The 20037-nt window shown below is 42.2% G+C and overlaps 1 protein-coding gene and 1 long non-coding RNA gene across 4 annotated transcripts in view; one reads left to right on the forward strand and one right to left on the reverse strand.

Annotated features, from left to right (window-relative positions):
* Window positions 1-20037, reverse strand: part of EPB41L4A (erythrocyte membrane protein band 4.1 like 4A) — a 217753-nt gene that overhangs the window by 30592 nt on the left and 167124 nt on the right. For 2 of the 3 annotated variants that reach the window (XR_012656120.1, XM_032768247.2), the window contains exons 14-18: window positions 18548-18638; window positions 15730-15813; window positions 11465-11578; window positions 8971-9018; window positions 5801-5878 (exon numbers count right to left, since the gene is read on the reverse strand). Coding sequence is in view for 2 of the 3 variants with exons in the window: in XM_032768247.2 (XP_032624138.1) it covers window positions 5801-5878; window positions 8971-9018; window positions 11465-11578; window positions 15730-15813; window positions 18548-18638 (415 nt within the window). In the remaining variant the exon portion in view is untranslated. The remainder of the gene's footprint in view (window positions 1-5800; window positions 5879-8970; window positions 9019-11464; window positions 11579-15729; window positions 15814-18547; window positions 18639-20037) is intronic. The other variant, XM_032768250.2, reaches the window with a different exon arrangement.
* On the forward strand, window positions 5003-9718 carry LOC142046985 (uncharacterized). The gene is made up of 3 exons (XR_012656122.1): window positions 5003-5099; window positions 5832-5893; window positions 9280-9718. It is a non-coding gene; the product is annotated as an uncharacterized LOC142046985 (long non-coding RNA).

The following is a 20037-nucleotide window of genomic DNA, read 5'->3' on the forward strand; positions in this document are numbered from 1 at the left end:
AAGGGTTGATGAGTTAAACAGGACAATACTAGGTGAAGATCCCATGGAGGGGTAGGTGGCTTAATGTCTGGATATAGGGTTTGGAGTCCCTTCAGGAAACGCTTGGTGATGGGATGAGCGAAGACTGAGGTATTGTCAACTGTACCATGAAAGGTTGTGATGGCAGCTAAGTGGACTCTGATGGAGCTGAAGGAAAGGCCGGATTGCTTAATGTCCAATAGATAATCGAGTATGCAGGGAAGAGGTGCAGAGGTAGGAGACAGTTGTTTGGTTGAGCACCATTTTGTGAATCGTTTCCACTTTCGGAGATAGGTGGTACAGGTGGATTGTGTTCTGCTGTGTAGAAGTACCCTCTGAACTTGGTCGGAACAGTCTAGTTCTCGTTGGGAGAACCATGCAGGTACCAGGCTTTGAGATGAAGCATGGAGAGATTGGGGTGAAGAAGCCGGCCGTGTTGCTGTGATAAGAGGTTCGGGATGAGAGGCAGGGAGATCGGTGGTTGAATTGACATTCTGGTGAGGAAAGGGAACCACGGTTGTCTCGGCCATGAAGGTGCGATCAAGATCACCCTGGCAAGATCCGTTCGTATCTTTATGAGGACCCTGTTGAGCAATGGTATTGGGGAAATGCATAAGCGAAGTCCCGGTGCCATGAGAGATCATGAATGCGTCTCTGAGGGAGTGTTTGCCCAGTCCCGCCCTGGAGCAGAAATTGAGGCATTTTCGTGTTTTTCGGTTGCGAAGAGATCTATGGTTGGGTGACCCAAGTTCGAAATATGTTGTAAATGATTCCCTCGTCTATCTCCCATTCGTGCTCCGAAGGGAAACGTCTGCTTAACTCGTTGGCAGTGGTGTTCATCACCCCTGGGAGATAAGCAGCTGATATGCGGATGTGGTTCGCAAGGCACCAATTCCAGAGTTTTATGGCCTCTGAGCAAAAGAGTGGGAACGAGCCCCTCCTTGTCTGTTTACGTAGAACATGCAGGCAATGTTGTCTGTCATTATGCGTACATGCTGATTCTTGATTAGTGGGAAGGAAGCAGCGCAGGCATTCCGTATAGCTCGAAGTTCTAGAACGTTTATGTGCAGGAGGTCTCGGAATGAGACCATAGCCCATGGACTGTTTGGTGAGAGATGTGGCCCCCAGCCGTGAGGGATGCATCGGTCGCCATCATCAGAGTTGGGGGGGTCTGGAGGAAGGGGACTCCAGAGCAGAGGTTGTAGGGGACTGTCCACCATATGAGAGAGTCTTTGACTCGGTAAGGTATGGCCAATTGTTTCTCTTTCCAAAAAAAACCTTTTATAGTCCCTTAGCCTTTTCCAACCAACCCCAGGCAAAAGGAAGATTCACACCAGGGTTGGAAGTGGTTGTGCGATGCTGAAAAACTCCTTTTCTTTGTTTTTAAACCTGGCTGCCTACTTAAACTTCTTTGTGGGCCTCTATTCTTAATTAAGGGAACAAGTTAAATAATCTATTTTCCTATTTTACTTTTGCGCCATAATCACTTCATTTGATTTTATCTTTACACCTATCCCTATTCCCTCCTTTCCACTTCCTCTTTTCCAAGGCTGAAAAACCCTGCTCTATCCTTTTTATAGACGGTTCCCAAAACCCAAAATCTTTAAGCCCTCCTGAACCATTCAAAGAGTTGATTACACACTAATATGAAGAAAGCATTGCTCTTCGTAGGCAGGTGATTACCGCTAGAGCTTGAGAAAACTTCGAGGGCGGCGTGGAAAGGCCAAATGGTTAGACTTGTATTGGAATGCCGTTGAGCCCAACGAGCGGGCGATTAATAAAAACCAAAAGACAGTGAAAAAATTTCTGGGGTGTCGGCAGTGGGGGATAGTGACGTGAAAGTACTGTGTTAGGTCGAGGCCTGGATAACCAATCGCCCTGCCGGGCCGGGAATTTGGGTGGGGTAAGTACCATCTTGAACTTTTGCTTTTTGACAAATTTGATTTGAGGCTCTGAGGTTTGAGGATCGGTCGCCATCTCCAGTTCTCTTTGTCTGTTATAGAAATAGGGATAGAACCTTCCCCTTGTGCATTCGGACACGTCGCGCACCCAGTGAGGAATGTTGTCCTTGCTTGCTGGAGGCTCTATGAGAGGGATGTCCCTGTGAGGGACGGGGAGTGGGTAGGGTGGAGGTAAGGGAGGAAGGGATAGATACTCAGTTGTGAATGACTCTAGAACACTTGTCAGGTGGTAATATTCTGATTGGTGAAAATGGCTGTGGTGTGTTCCTCCAAAGATAGTTGTAGGCAGTGCACACGCTTAGTTCGGGACGTGTTTCAGACCTCGACCAGAGGTTCAAATCTGCTTATTAGTTGGAGGAAGTTGCGGGCATACCGGTAAGATTGGGCGAGCCGGTGGTATATGATCTTGCGTTGATGGTGTTGTTGTTGATCCTGAGATTTGGGAAATTGATGGTTTGGGTAGCGTGGCGGTGGGGGTAAGGTTGATATCTGAATGTCGCCTCGCTGGTTGTAGGGTTGGATGCTAGGAGTCAAAGAGTTGCCTTGAGTTCCTCATTGGTGGGACCTCATTTAGTGGAAGCAAAAGCTTTCACCATCAAGGGAGATCCTCTCGGTGCTCTGAACCTCGCGAGGAGAGGAAGAGGAGAGCACGAACTCGGCGCATGACCCGCAGGGTGCGTGTATCTTGCCTGCGAGTTTGGCTGATCCCAGGGGGCTGGGGGGTTTGCGGAAGAGCGTGTGTGATATGATTTGGCGTCGGAAACTAAAGCTGTAAACTGTTGTTTCTTGTAGTCTGGAATGTGTTCAATAAAGTCCATGAACTTGTTATAGTTTCTATGGTCATACTTTGCCAGAATTGCGGTATAATTGGCAATTCGAAATTGTAAGGTTGAAGAGGCATACACTTTGCGACCCAGCAGGTCTAAGCGTTTGCCTTCCTTGTTGGCTGGGGTATGGCGGAAATACTGTTTGTTCCTTTGATTGGCTGCATCCATACCAGTGAGTTTGGCGCAGGATGTGAGAAAAGGAATTCAGAGCCCTTAGAGGGAATGAAGTATTTACGGTCCGCTTGTTTGCAGTAGGCTGGCTTGTGGCTGGAGCTGGACAGATGGACTTAGCAGGTTCCAGAAGGGCTGCATTAATTGGTAATGCCAGTCTGGATGAAGAAGAGGGTTGCAGGATGTCCGTTAACTCATGTTGTTGGTCCGGTATTTCCTCTAGATTGATTCTAAGCTCACTGGCAACCCTTTTAAAGAGATCCTGGAATTTCGAAAAATCATCTGAGGGCGGTAGAGGGGAGGGAATTAAAGCTTCTTCAGGCATTACTTCAGTTGGTACTTCAGTTGGTACTGGGTCAGAAGCAGGAGTTAATTGATCCTGAGAATGGGAAGGTGCCGCCAAGTGAGTCATATGATTTGGATGTTCGCGTCTCGTCGGATTGGAATAGTGGGTGTGCTGCCGAGGGAAAGATGCCCATGGGGCCCAATACTGCCATGGTGGTGGAAAAGGTATAGGTGGTGCCATCCAAGGGTTAACACATCAGGAGGCAGGGTCTCGAGGGTAGTCTGAGACAATTTTCCTGTGCCCGCAGGTGACAGGACTGCGAGGACGGAATTCTGATTGTATTGAAACATCACCCTGTAGTTCAGACTCCTCCTCACTGGAGGAAGGGCTGTTCAGACCCTGAATCATTCGTAAGGGAGAAGCAGTCTTTAAGGAAGGGCGATTGCAGCGTAGGTGACACTAGGAGGTCACTTGACTGGGTAAACGGCAGCGCTGAGGCAGCTGAAGGTGAAGGCAGATAGAATTGCTGTGAGGGAACCTGGGCTTGCACCGGAGTTCTTAGTCTTGGCTCCGTGCCAAGTAGCACTGTTAATGCTGGTGCCGTAGTCGGTGCCAAGCTATTAATAGCAGGCTGTGGTGCCTCAGGGGGGGCCTGATTTATCAGCACCCCGTTCATCGTGGTGCCGATAGGTGCCATAATCGAGGCAGGCAACTGAAAGCCTGTCGTCTCGGCACCGGAGCCTTGCGCTGCCGCCAAAAGCACAGGCGGGTTTAACGCGGTGCCGGAGGAGCCCGGCTCATCGAAAGTGCTCAGGCGGGGGAGCACCGGTAAGGAGACTGTGGATCTGACCAGAGAAGGTTTGTGTCTAAGGGCTTCTTTTGAATTTGAGAGAAGGTGTCCTCGTTTTGCTGCTTTCTTCTGATTTTTAGAAGTGGGAGACCTGTGTTGGTGAGCGAAGGCAGAGTCCGTGCCAGGGTCTGAGGCGGACCCTAGGGATTTTTGAAGTAAAATAAGTTTAAGTTTTATGTCCCTGTCCTTTCTCGCTCTGGAGCTTAGTTTAGTGCAGTGAGCACATTTTGGGGGAATATGGGTCTCCCCCAAACATTTTATGCACTGTGAAAGTCCATTGAAGAGGGGGATAGCGTCCTTACAGGAGGAGCAGCGCTTAAAGCCTGTGGAGCCAGACATATCTGAAGTGGCTGAGAGAACAAATTTTTTTTTTTTTTTTTTAACAGTAGAAAAAAGGTAGGTAACACTAACTAACAACTAACTAACAAGAAACTGTCTAACTACAAGTTATTTTAAGATGAGGAAAGAAATTCTTTAAGGAGTCTGCTGAGCTCCGTCTCAAGCCGGGGACGGCAGAGAAGGAACTGAGGGAACCGGGCGCGCATGCTCATTAAAGGTACACTCAGAACGGGGACCAGGCTCTGAGCATGCGTGGCTGCTACGAGTACTGCTGCAGAAATCTCCAATCAAAGGCGCAGGGGCGCACCGACACCTAGAGTGGAGCAACCCCAGGGTCATCTCTCGAAGAAGAACCATTGTTTACTGCTTGTTTGTGTTCTGGTTTGTTTTTATTTTCTTTCTTTTCCTTTCTTTAATAACAAAATTCTGCTTGTCTTCAATCATGGTATCCCCTCAGGCATGGCAAGCAACCCATGTAATTAAAATAGTGGCATTAAGAGAAGCAGGTATTAAAATTCAGCCTACCATTTCTTGTTTCTCTAGACTGTACTTTAAAAAAAAATAGATAAAAATATTTGACGCCCAACACCTTAAAACATCCCTTTCTACTCAGAAGGCACCAGCCACAACCAAGGAATCAGCATACAGTAAGTAAGGAATTTGATTTAACTGGAGCCAACAAATATTTGGGTTCAAGATAGTGATGGGAAAGTTGAACTAAGTTTTCTTTTAGAAGAGACCGCAGTAAGAAGAAATGGAAATGGGGTCATTCAGATCTAAGAACATGATTCCATTTCCTACCACAGAGACATTGCTGACAATGTGCTGGAGTAATGACATCCTCTTGACACACTCTTTTCTTTTACAAATAGACTTTGTACTTTGAATGGTAGAGTGGGTTGCTTCCCTTCAATTTCAGTCACATATTGAGATGCTGACAATTCACAAGTATATATGAATGTCATACACGGCACTGCCAGAGATTATAGGCATTAATAGTCATTAAAACAGTTCATTTTTTCCTCACATGATACAGTAAAAATGCAAATCTGTTGTAAACTTCTTCATATAATTGATTGCATGATACATTAATAACGAATTCTTCCAAATGACCAGTATGGGGACTAGCATTGATTGAATACACATATGTATATGTGCTTCTCTAATTAAATTACTTATATGCAAATTTTAGCTTTAAGTTGCCACATTGTGTCTCAGTGAGATTGTATAAAACTAGAGCAAGTTAATATAGTCTATAGAAAGATCAGCAGAAAAGCAGAACTGTTACAGAAATATTAACAATCTATTTGTGTTTTGCACTTCAATGCCTGCAGTAATTAAAGTTAACCTGTTTCTCTTCTTCCGATGCTCCCGGTTAGAATTTTCTGACTCACTACCACTGCTGGTATTACAACGAGATCGTGACCTGGGGAGTGGAACAGTAAGAACAAGAATTATCAATATTAACAAGTTCATTCTGAATATTAACTATGTAACATTTTGCAATTAATACTTTATAAATTAAAGAACTTGTATTCATTTGTTTCCTATTATTAGAATGTCCATAATACTGTAAAGTTCTGTACAAGTCTATGCACAATATACAACAAGAAGGAAGTAGGAAATAGCAGAGATGCAGGGAGAACATAAAACTTTGTCTACACTGGAAAGTGATTTCAGAGTATGTTTTTGTGTGTTAATAATCAGAAACAACTGTTCTGAAAGCAGATATCCAGACTGCTGTGTTTTCTGGGCTTTAGCTAATTCCCTTTTGGACCACTGAGTCCACACAGTACTGCATTTCTCCAAAATAAGTGCACAGCCTTCAGGATGGGCATCCCACTGTGTAGTCGCAGAATCAAAGAAATGTGGGGCTGGAGGTGACCTCAAGAAGTCATCTAGTCCAGCCTCCTGTGCTAAGGCAGGACCAAATATACCTAGACCATCCCTGATAGGTCTTTGTCTAACCTGACAGGGATTCCGCAACCTCCCTTGGTAACCTATTCCAGCGCTTAATTACCTTTACAGTTAGAAGGATATCTATCCTACATTTCCCTTACTTCAGATTAAACCTATTTACTTCTTGTCCTACCATCAGTGGACATGGAAAATTGAACACTTCACTCTTTATAGCAGCTCTTAACATATTTGAAGAGTGTTGTCAGGTCCTACTCCCACCGCCCATCTTCTTTTCTCAAGACTAAACATGCCCAGTTTTTTAAATCTTTCCTCACAGGTCAGGTTTTCTAAACCTTCTATCATTTTTCTTGCTTTCCCATGGACTCTCTCCAATTTGTCCACATCTTTCCTAAAGTGCCCAGAACTGGACCCACTACTGCAGCCGAGGGCTCACCACTGATAAGTAGAGTGGAACAATTACCTCCCATATCTTACATACAACACTCCTTTTAATACATCACAGAATGATATTAGCCTTTTTTCACAACTGCATTACATTTTTGATTCATATTGAATTTATGATCTGCTATAACCCCTAGATCCTTTTCAGCAGTGCTACCACTTAGCCAGTTATTCCCAATTTTGTAGCTGTGCATTTAATTTTTCTTCCCTATGACTCCCTACTTTGCACTAGTCTTTATTGAATTTCATATTGTTGATTTCAGACAAATTCTCTGATTTGTCAAGGTCCTTTTGAATTCTAATCCTGTCCTCCAAAGTGTTTGGAACCCCTCCCAGTTTGGTGTCATTAGCAAATTTTATAAGCATATTCTCTACTCCATTATCCAATCATTAATGAAACTATTGAATGTTCTCCTGCTAGGCTCTAGGCATTCTGAGCTTCTTCTTGCTGCACGTTGTGGGACACCTACCAGATCCCACTACAATTCTGGTACTTTGGGTCAAACCAAAGATTTTCGATGATTCCTCTCCTTTCATCCCTGGGTTTTTGAGAGTTGCACAATTTTCAAACTAGTATGAAGCAGCATGGAGGAAAGACTGCTGAGCACTGTGATTTTGACAGTCAGTATATGAACAGGCTGATTCACATGTATTGGCAGTTTGGCAGCAAGATGGTTTTGGTTGCCTTGAGGCAGGTGTCACGATAATGCAGGCAATATAGGTACATGAGAAGGAAACTGAGTAGTCACTTTTGCATGAACTTTTCTTGGAGCGGCTTCTCTCTGTGAGCCACTGCTTCTGGACTCTGCCAATTAGCATTTTCCTTGCTTATCAAGCCTTTCACAGGCCACTTGGATAGGAGAAAGGAACTGTTTAACTATACCCTGAGCTTGCTGCATTTTGTACAACCTCTGAGATAGCAAGCAAGAGAGCCCTCACCAAAGGGTGGGAAGAAAAGGTGGAGAGATTTTCTGGATGTTATGAGCAGCCAGAGAAATGAACTTTATTGAAATATGCAACTGGTCAAGGACACAGGGTCAATGACGTGTTGTGCTCCAATTTTGAGGCTAGGCTGTTATACCTTTGTGTAAGGATTTCATGCTGCTCTCTGCAAAAGATCTTTGAAAATTTTCAACCAATTTCATGACATTTTTAAGAATAAAAGTATGGCCTGACTGGGTCAGACCAATGGTCCATCTAGCCCAGTATCCTGTCTTTCAACAGCGGCCAGTGCCAGATGCTTCAGAAGGAATGAACAGAATGGCAATTATCAAGTGATCCATTCCCTCTCATCTAGTCCCAAATTCTGGCAGTCAGAAGTTTAGAGACACCTTGAACATGGGGTTGCGTCCCTGACCATTTTGGCTAATAGCCATTGGTGTGTGAATTTACCATGAACTGGATCGCACAGGGGTGCATCTGGCTCACACCAGCATTTAAACAGTGGGGTGACAGCCATTCTAGATGACCGCAGAACAGTAGAGGGCACACAGGTAAACAGGCTGACCCAGGTGTGCAGCAAAGTAAAGTGGGATTGCAGTGGGAAGTGAAACAGTTGAATTGAAATGGTGATGTGTTCACACCTAACTTCTTGTGAGAAAACTCATCCTGAATGTTTGTAAACTTGCTTCCAACATAAGTTAATTACAGTAGGTTGAGACACCAGATAATTCTAAACAAAAACGTGTGTATGGAAGCAATGCATTTTATCCTGAAAACCTCAAGTTGATCCAAAATAACTTTCAAGTGTAGACAAGCCCTTAGTAAACTTTAACCAGGCAGCATAGTACGGTAGAGTAACTTCCAGCGAGTTTTGCCGTGGTAAGTCTACAAGCAGTAACTGAGGTCATATTATGAAGCTTTTCAGCAGACAAAGGATACTTATACAATTTTACATGGGTGGGATTCAACACATTTTTAAATGATCCAGTAAAAAAAAATTAATACAAAGCTCTAAATGTAGCAATTAGACAGATGGATAAGTAAAAAATTGACAATTTTGTGCTATTGTAGGTTATTAAAGTATTGTAATTAAAGAACACCATGTATACTACCTTTTTGTTGTTTGTATTAGAATGTAAATCGTCTCTACTGAGACATAAATACAAAAGTCTCCAATATTCTTTTTCCAACCTCTCCTTGTCAAATAATATTTACCTTCTCCTTTGCTTTAGATCTGAATCTTCACCACTGTTCTGGGCTTTCCTATGGCATAAAGATAATTAAGGAAGCTTTGATGAAACATCTATAGGCCACTTGAAGTCTAATATTAATAGGCACTCACCTTCCCTTCAGATGGAAAATAGTTGATGCATGTAAAGTGCTTGAAGGATCAAAGCATTCTTACACCATTTTAAAAACTACCATATGCACACGGAACACTGAGTTATTTGTGAGATCTGAAATTCATTTTCTAAAGAGTACTGAAGGACTTTAAAAAACTTAGAATGAATTTTTTTACATTAGAAATATGAAGAATGTCAAGTTTGGTTCTCCCTGGTTTATCTGGAGGATCTCCTAGGGGAACCAGGAATATATATTCTGATTTCTCGCACCTTAACTAATGAGGAGATATGGTGTTCAATCTTCAACAAGGAGGTTTCTTTTTCCAAAAGTCACTGAAGTTAACCAGGACAATTGGGGCCAGATCCTCATGTGAATCAGTGAAGTTGATGGAGCTAAGCTGATCTACATCTGCTGAGGATCAAGTCTGAAGGTTATAAGCAACTGACAAAAGATCCTTTCCCCTCCCAATTATTGTGATGTCAGTTTTACTAGTTCTCCAGTCTTCAGAGAACCTTTCAAAGCAGACAAGTCCTGAATTTTTAAGTATTTAGAAAATAACAAAAACTTTTAGGTCTTCTTTACACATTAATATAAAGCAAAATATTGACACACTTTTTCTTTTTTCCCCCTTGAATTTTGCAGGTCATCTTTATCTATGCACAGATGGATTGCTACAGTTCCCTCTAAAGTCAATGACAAAGATCTCGCATTGATTTCAGTGGGAGCAGGGCAGAGTTCTGCAAGTTAGCCAATAGCGTTCATTCAGTGTAGTAAAATCTAATTTTTTTCTAGTAAACAGCACACAAACACCACAATTATTCTGTTATAAGGCAGACGAAAAAACAAAGAGCACTAATGAAATTCAAGACTCAATAGGATATAATTGGGTTAGCACCTGTCAGTGTCCACAAGCTCATGTATGAGATAAGACTCTGAAAAACATTTCTATAATGCTGTGGCCCAAGAGAAAATGTGTTATTGGCATGACCACCTATCAGTATTGTAGATATTGCAGATGCTTAACCCAGGTAATATATGCTACACATCTCAAAAAGATCTCTTATTCCATGGCACACAGGTGTTATACTTTTCATGACATATGGTGTTATACATTGCACATCTAAATTTCCTTTTTTTTCTGACCCCAATGACCATTCTGATGGCTAAAATTGAACTGAATCAGAATAATGGTCTCAGAAAAATAAAATACATTCCAAGTAAGACTTACAAGCACCAGATACCCAGCAGGTGGAAATCAACATAATCCAATGATTTCAATAGAGCTATGCTGGTTTATACCAGTTGAGGATCTGGCCCACAGGCTCTAGTATGAGACTATCAGGCAGATTTAATGGGAGAGATCCTCACCACATCTCACCCATTCATGCAGAATAAAAGGGCTGCAGCAGCATAAATAGCCCTAAAAACCCCATAATCCAGCTGGGAGAGAATTCCCTCACCTGCAGACCTGGTCTATAAGGACTCCTTTGCAAGCCCTGATGTCAGAGGCATGCTGAGGACAGTGCTCAGGGTATCCGGGGCAGGGCTGCAGCACACAGCACTCTGGAAATTCCAGGAAGTGCTATGGCTGACGTAACTAAGATGACCCTGGAGATCTATTGAAAGTATGCTGGGGGTCTCCCCAGCACTCAAAGCAGCCCAGGATTGCACCTGCAAAGGGAGGTTGAATTACATTAGCCTCAGTTCTTCCTGGATTGCAAGATCGGGGCTTTGTCTGTAACTGGTGCAGCACAGAATCTCCCCCCAGTATTGTTTTATTGTATTTGTCTAAGCTACTCAAATGTCTGCATAATTAAAGGAACATACCAAATAGTTCACAGCTCTGTTTTTGCAGACATACTGTCCAGTGTTCTGAGAGTCACCAAAGGCCATATTGAAGAACGTTTCCTTAATGACTTCACCAGTTTAGTCTTTTTGTTGAAAACAATAGTGCAATACTGATATACTTTATAAAATCACATTGTCAAACAAGCAGCCTCCCCTCTCTGCTCCACATAGCGTGCAGCAGCAACTGGGATGAGCACACACGGGCAGATAGTTCAAATCTCCAAACCAGCTGGCACCAGCAACCACAGCAGGCAAAGTGGTTAACTCAAGGCCTTCCAGCCTCCCACCTCTCCCATTGGACTCAGAAGGATTTGCCTGGGTCACGGAGGCCACGCTTTCCTCCTTCCACATAAGGAGCAGTAATTCTGGAATTTTTGTTCATTCATTGATTATTGGTGCAACGTCTCTTCTCTAACACAGCTCTGGATTAAGGAGCCTTTACTGAGCCCAAAGCAAGGAGAATCACAAAAGAAGACTTCTGTTGAAAGCAGAAGTTAATATAACTCCACATTCTTACCTTCTTCTAGCGTGTTGCCCAGATTCATTTTCACTGCCACCTGATGGGTTCCGTCGTCGAGAATAAGGAAATTTTGGTGATTTATTGCGGTCATTGGGAGAATTATACAGTCCACTAGAATTAAACAGCAAGAGTAAACAATTGACCTCAAAAATATCGGAAGATTTAGATACCCCAGCCTCATTGTACAGAAACACTGCGCAGGCACATACTTCAATTTTTAAAAACAGCTGTACTGGCCATGTTAAGAAGTAGTACGTTTCTCTATACTGAATGGAGTGTTGATAAGATTTGGTCAAGCTGAGATTGAGGATGTTACTGTTTTTCAGAAATAAATGTATTACACTGAATCTTGAAAACAAGGGACAACTACACAGAACCCTTCAGAGAGTGATATTACAGAGCATTGCCACTGATTCAGTAGTTCTGAGCAGCCACAAAGAAGAACAGACCCATCCATTATTTCTGGCATAGGAAGATTTTTTTAATAAAGCACTGTTGTAGCTGAGAGCTAAACTTTCAAATACACATTTTATTTATAATGCTAGTGAAAACAGGAGACTAATCCATACTATAATTTACATATGTAGGAACCTTAGCCCCCTCTCCCAATGTCCATATAACTTAAATTAACATAAAACATCCAATTAATGCAAATGAGAGTTACAAGTCCATAGCACAGATGCTTTGAAACTAAAAAGGGTTCCAAAGACTTTGTGCACTGAAATAAAAATGTCAGCAATCGCATCTATAAATATTAAAAACAAATATTCTATGGAACCAAACAACAGGAACCTAACATATTTTCTTCATTGCAGTTAACCAAAGCTCTCACTCAGGTTTTAGCTCTCCACACTACCATCCACACAAAAAAACCTTTTATGTGAGTCTAGAGATGCTTTGAACACAGCTTGTCTTGAACACAGAGGTATAGGTCAGAGCTCAACTCTACTTTAACTTGGGCTGGAATATGCTCACTTTCCATTGTGGCTGCAGACTGTACCCAGGTTACAGAACTCAAGTGCTGAGAGTCCTCCAGTGCCTCTCCACAATTCCTTCAGGGTTGTATTTTCCTGCCCTTCTACCTACTCCCTTACTCTGCACCTGCCAGAAGTCACCACACAGTTTATAGCCTAATTTTGGCAATTAATTTTGGCAATTGATCTTTGATTATCAGCAGGTAAGTATGCCCAGTGGTCTGTGATGGGATGGGATTTGAGTTACTGCAGAGAATTCTTTCCTGGGTGCTGGCACGTGAGTCTTGCCCACATGCTCAGGGTTTAACTGATCACCATATTTGGGGTAGGGAAGGAATTTTCCTGCCCAGGACAGATTGCCAGAGGCCCTGGAGATTTTTCCCTTCCTCTGCAGTGTGGGGCATGGGTCACTTGCTGGAAGATTCTCTGCTGCTTGAGGTCTTCAAACCACAATTTGAAGACTTCAATAACTCAGACATAGGTTAGGGGTTTGTTACAGAAGTGGATGGTTAAGATTCTGTAGCCTGCATTGTGCATGAGGTCTGACTAGATGAACATAACGGTCCCTTCTGACCTTAAAGTCTATGAGTCTATATACACCAGTCTGGCATTTATGCCTCACATTCCATGAGACCTGCTCCATTTCTGCACAGCACTCAGATAGCACTAGAACAGAGAGGCCATCCAGGAAATCGTCAACCCAGTGTGTTGCTGGCTGGTCAGAGGCTCACACTAAAGGTCTGTTGGACCTCTGGTGTGTGGTCAGTAAGGTCCACAGTTTGTTCCCAAAATCAATATCTGTGAGACCATCTCCAACAGACTGGCAGAGATGAGGATTCATCAAATGGGAATACAGTGCAGGAAAAGTATCAAAAACTTGGAGTGCACATTGCAAGGCAAGAGACTCCAACGGCAAGTCTGGCATCTCACCAACAACCCACCCCAACTACCAGGAATACCATCAACTTGCTCCTGGACTGATATGGCCTCTTCATCTGCATGTCCTGGCACTGAAGGGTCAGCACAAGCTCCGCACGCAGCTCCACACAGATAGCCTTCCTCATATGTAGGGAAGACCCAATGCTGGTCATCCCAGGTCTGCATGATGATGTAGTTCCACCATTCAGTGCTTGTGGTCTTGCTCCAGAACCATCAGTCATGACAGGGGGTTTCATAGCAACTAAATCCCGAATCAGCAGTGCCTACTGCATCATATCTGAATGCAGCCTGCCTGATCTCAGCAAGACACATTGTTGCCTTCTCCGGGTGACAAGCCACTGCCAAAATGCTCTCCGCTACATTTCATGCACTGCACTGGCCAGCTGTTCCCAAAATAAGAGTTTCATTAATGCCAACAGCTGGAACAGGTCATGGTCCTGAGCTGGACCCATGCCTTGCTACTTGTTGGAATGGAGGCCATGGACAGCAATGTGGAGCACACCAAACTGGAAGTGCTTCAGTTTACTGACTTGGTGGGCTAAGACTACTTTCACAGAGGGGCCTAGGAGGGACAGACAAGTTCTCCCACAATATACTGCAAAACAGTTCATACAGCTGCACAGCACTAAGAACCATGCAGTATGCCCCCAGAAATCCTAGTGCCTAACCTGGGTCAGCGCAGCACCAATGTGGACACAGCTACATGGGTACAACTTGAGCGTGGCTTTGCAGCATGGATGCTCACACTTGGGCTTGGCTAACTCAGGTTCCCAGAACAGGTAAACTGCACTGAAGATGTATCCACAGAGACCACTTCCCCTGTCACTGAAATGCAGCTATTTCTGGGATGAAGTACAATAATGCTTCAACTGTGCATAATAACTTTACACAACGTTTTAGTGCTGGAAGTAAAAAAGAATCCAATATCCAACTGATAACACAGGGGAAATGTAGAATTAATTACCCACATTGGGAATTCGATCAGTGACAGTTAAAAGTTCCCATGCTTGTGAAAAGTGCCAAGTGATATTTAATGAAAACATACGCTCAATTCTTCAGCTTAACACCTAGGCTGAATGGCTGCACCCCCAGCAGCCTAGTGCTCATAATCCTATGATGGTGCACACCGATTCAGTTCTAACTCAGGGGTGAACAACATCTGAACTGTTGAATTATCAAAACCACTTTGCAGGCCCCGAGTTTTCCTTGGAGGTCTCCCATCCAAGCAATGACCCAGTCTGATGCTCTGACTGGATCACAGCACAGGTTAATTAATTTACAACATGGTATTTCCCCACAAATACTCTTTGTATGAAAATATTTAAGCAAAAGGTCATGTATATGACAGCATATGTATACTCTGGCCACAATGTCAGGTAGAAGGCAAAACAAGAGCTTCCAAAACCCCAGTGAGTGTATATTTCATTATGACAGAGTGGTTTATTGCTCTTACAGTAAGTAGCTCCACAATCTTTTTGGATGAGATATGTTAAACTAAGGTCCTAACTTGGTCCATTGAAGATCACTAGGTATTTTTCACAAGAAAAATGATGGTAATACCATGTATTCTGCCCAAAATCCAGTTTGGGTGTTACATTCTGCCTTCCTAAATGCCCTCTGGGGGTTCAGTTATATTCTTCTTCTTCATTCCCTGCCATACATGGTTGTTTTAGAGCATTACTCTGCTCAGTTAAAGAGCTATACTTCATCCCAGAGGTGACTGCATTTCAATGGTGGAAATTCTTTACCAGAGACCATGAAAAACGGCATATGAAGCCAAGTGCTTTGGGATGTAAAGAGATACATAATTTCAAGATTATCATCATTTAGCTGCTAAAATATCAAACTTGCATCTTCCCAAAAGGATAGTTTTAATACGAAAGCAGCAACATTGCAGTTGGATAACATTTCCTCTCTCAAAGGTCACAAAATCATTTTTAATGTCAATTTACCATGAATGTAATAATATACTAAATGTTTCAGCTGGATTAAGCATAATGCTTATTTCTTCTGCAAAAGTGTAACTTGCTACCAGGATATTACTTTTGTACTCTGATTTACATTACTGAAAAATAAATACATGCACTTTGCACTTCTGGCAACAGAATACTTATCAATTGTTTCATTCTTTCCCTGAAAGGGCACTAATCAGAACAAGCCATGATGGTATCCAGAATGTACTGAGGGACTTATGCAGAAATGCCAGGTAACATGCTACACGAAAAGGTCTGGCTTCTGGAATGCGTGATATATGGTCACTCTGAGCTTGCTACTCATGAATGTATTACATCACCACTCTTGCACCATCAACCAAGCAAAATCTTTGCCACTGCATGATGTTTACCTTACCTCTGGGGGCCATTTTCCTCCCATGGTGCACTTATTTTACTTCTTTGGGTTTCTGGACTATTTTCACTTTTTGCCTTTTTAAAGCTAAGGAAAAATACATATAAATATAAAAACCATGACAATGATAATTTAAAAACACTTCTTTTTGCCCATGACCTCATTAATGCTCATTCTAGGAACATGCAGCTCTGAGGGCTTGTCTACATTTGCCAGGGGATTGATGCACGGTGATTGATGCATTGGCGGTCAATTTAGCAGGTCTAGTGAAGACCCGCTAAATCAACTGCAGATCGCTCTCCCATTGACTCCTGTACTCCACCTGAATGAGAAGCGCAAGGGGAGTCGACGGGAAAACGTCTCCCGTTGACATAGCATATTGTGGACCCCACGGTAAATAGATATAAAGTATGTTGACTTCAGCTACATTATTCACCTAACTGAAGTTGTGTAACTTAGATTGATCTCACCCCATAGTGTAGACAAGACCTGAGAAAACCCACTTTTCAGGAATAAAGCTGTTGGCCCTCCATCCTGAAGAATTCTTCACAGAAACATCAGCTCTGGAAGTTGGAAAGAGCACCAGCGAATTCGCTCTGCAATATAATTTCTGAGTAACTCCGGAAAAAAATGTTCCGAGGCAGTCAGGGATAGGACAGTGGACTCACAAGTAGTCAGCAGTGAGCATGTGACTGAACTTCTACTCTATCTATGGAGGAGAAGCCATCAATATGTTCTAAAATAGTGTCTCTCAAACTTTCTAGACTACTGTACCCTTTTCAGGAATCTAATTTGTCTTGCTTACCCCAAATATAAATGCTACAGACATTTCCAAAGTACAAACCACCACCAAAGGCTTCTAGAAAGGTTTAGAGAGACACAAGCCAGCATTTTTCACTGTAACGGTAAAGTTAGTAACCTCCCTGACAGGAAGTTATTAAGAAAACTTGGATACTTAATTTGTTAATCTACTTTTAACCTCAGCCTTCTGTTACTCCAGGTTGTTGAGTTAATCATTTAATTCTCATATAGTGTAAAAACTGCAAAGCTACCAACAAGGCAGCAGAAAAAGGCAGAAATAAAATGGGGTCACTTCAGAAGGTGAATCATATTTTTCTTAATATTGCACCCATTTGGCTGTCAATTCAGATGTATGCAAAGAATCTATTCTCAACCCCAACTCACTTCAGTTGGTACAAATGAACCTGATAAATAGGCCCTGTCCTGTACTGGGGGAACCGCCACATCCCTGCTCCTTTTTTTTTTGTGCATAGTATTACAATTACACAATGAGGTGATCATTAGAATGAAGACACAATTTTAAATGCATGTCCAATACAGCTTTAAAAAAAGAGAAAGAGGAATAATCCTGGGTGCTGAATTAACAGTATTAGAATGCTAAGCCATTTCTCATTCAGAGCAGACATACATTTTACAGCTACAGTGCGAGAGCATGGCAGCTCTTCAGATACTGGCATTATCTTCAGGAATGCAGTTGCAAAAGGGATTGAGCTCATTTAGTATCTTTGAAAAAGTTAGCATTGGAATTTCATGAGAGATTACTGTTTTTTTCCTGGTTTATCTTGAATTTATACCATTTATGCATAGGTGAGCAGCTATCTATTTCAGCAGTGAATGAAATGCTAAGCTACGAAGACTCAGCTCAGAGGAGCTAATAAAAGATGCCTTGTAAGCATTCTTAGGGTGTATTACTAGAATGAAGTGGGATGGAGTACCAAACTGTAAATGCCTCACAGAGGAAGTATGCTGTCTGGTCCCCATGTTTAGTAGAGGTGGAAAATATTTTTCAAATGCTGATACAGATACAAAGAAAAATCAAGGAATTTTGTTATTTAACTGTCATGACAGAGAAACGTCTCTCTTACTATCTTCTCTAAAATAAGTCTAGAACAAGTCTCTATGCAGACAAGTGCCTACAATACACAAGATATGCAGTCTGCAAGGAATAGCAGATATACTCTGAAGTTGTTTTAACCAGTTCTTTTAATTAAAAATGATTAACACCGTTTAAAAACATACATTAATGGGAATCTGCTGAAGAATATTTTAGACTTTCAATTTGTCACGTTCAGGTTCAGGTTTTCTTTCCCTCTTAAGTATAACTGTTAACTGGAGAAGTATATTTCAGTTTTGAAAAATGAAAGAAAATTGACCACTATATTCAATGGAGTGTTGCTGATTTACACCAGCTCATGATCAGGCCCAAAAGATTCTTAAACTTTGACCAATATTATGCCTGGCCTTACCAGTGTCTGCAGCACAGCAGAATGGGTGGTGGCTGCAAGGACTGACAGCAGTGCCAGATTTCCCAAAGTGGGCAGTTTGAGTGGGATGGGGCCATGCCCACCTTTTCTCCTGCCTCACACTGGAAAGAACTGGCCCTGAACAGAGGTGGACAGTAGGAACACATGCTGCGCCCTTTCAGAGGACTTCTCAGACTCCATTCTTCCTCTGCATTCTTGGATGCATTGATCCTTCCTTCTGAAGCTCCCACTGGGGCTGTAGACCTTCACCCCAACCCCAACCCCAACCCAGGAAGTGTCTTTCATGCCATAATCTGGTAGGTTTTTTGTTTAAATCAAGACTGGATGTCTAAACAATACACTCAAGTGCAGACAGAAGATAAGGCATTGATACAAGAATTACTGGGTGAAATTCTATGGCATGTGTTGGGCAGAAGGTCCTTCCTGGTCTTAAAAATTTACTAATACTTAATATACTTCTTTTTCTATCCAGCACTTTATGGGAGCTCTTCATTAGTAAGCCAAGATTAAGGCTTTTTTGGTCTCACTACACTTACCTTTTTACTGGGGAAGGTACAATAATTTTAGTGGTTCCTTCTTTTTCCACATTTTCCATATTTGCGGTAACCTGATTTATGCTTTTGGATCCTGGGGGAAAAAACAAAACCTCAAACCAACTTTTAGTGGCTCTCCTACATGTTTTGGCTACTTTGCAGAACTTTACACAATCCTACTGAATGTACCGTGGTATTGTGAAATACAAAAACATATAGTTGCTATCTTATTGGTTCCCAGATTGTGAAGCACGTGCCAGCAATCCCAGGGGATAAACTGGTTAAAAGATACTAGCTCCTTAATCTCATTTCTAGCTGCACTGCATTAAAAGAAAGCGAAAAATATATTGAATACTTTCTTAATATTACCTTTCCACATAAGCAATTGCTGCAGTTCCCATAGGAATATTATGCAGCTACAAACAAGAAATGGTTTGCCCAACTATGAATAGCAGGGGAGGTGCCTGGGAGACTACATCTTTATTTAGATGTAGGCCATGCTACAAAAGAAATGGTAACCCATGGTGTAATAACTGTGTGAAAACAGGTCACTGAAATAATAATATAGCACAATGGATAGATCTTTTTAAAGGAAAACCTCTCAAATTGATAATTTATCATTGTTTGATGGTTGGATAATTTACCTGTATAACATTCATTATTACAACAGAATTTTGCTAATTTACACTTCTGACCAGAGAACATCTATAAATTAATGAACTTGTGAACTGACAAGTAAATGGACAAACACAATAAACAATCAAAATAATGCTCATGAAACTTTGTCTTTTGTTAATTTATTTTGTCAGTTGTAGTTTAGTTTTAGAGGAGTGTGGATTAGCTAGATTTTTACTGTATTAGTTATTTATTGGTGCTGACAATTCACTCAACATAGAAACTGACACAATCCCTGCCCCCAGGAATTTAGGGCCCAATGTTGATCTGTGGGGGAGTAAGCCACTTAGGGGACTGGGCACTCTGAGTTGCACTCACAGAATTTGTTTGCTATTTTTCTGTTTGAGGAAGCACAGGCTGTTGGTCCCAAACCTCCCCACAACCCCCCATACTTGTGGATCACAAGGTTTCAGCCAGAGACTTGGGACATATGTATAGAGGACACTTGACAACAGTTTATTCCCAATAATCTGCCAGGTGCCCTCCCTATTTTGGTTCCATCCACCCCAAATCTGTAGGCCTGAAATTTTCTGTGGAATCAATGTAGAGGCTTCCACAGAATGGGAGGAAAATGCAGCACTCTCCTTCCACGCCCCCCGTTCCAGGATCCAAGGAAACAGGTTCATGCATCTATGCTTTGAGAAGCACAGAGACCTTAAACTCAGATTTATTCACACACAACACACTAGGCTAAGACAGTTAAGCTCAAAGAAGTATAAAAATGTTATGCTGTATATTAATTTCCACATTTCAAAATCATTAAAGGGAAAACTATTTAACCTAGTACATCCTGCAAGTTTGTTACCACCATCAAGATT

This window comes from Chelonoidis abingdonii, chromosome 6 (assembly GCF_003597395.2).
Source record: "Chelonoidis abingdonii isolate Lonesome George chromosome 6, CheloAbing_2.0, whole genome shotgun sequence".
Lineage (NCBI taxonomy): Eukaryota > Metazoa > Chordata > Testudines > Testudinidae > Chelonoidis > Chelonoidis abingdonii.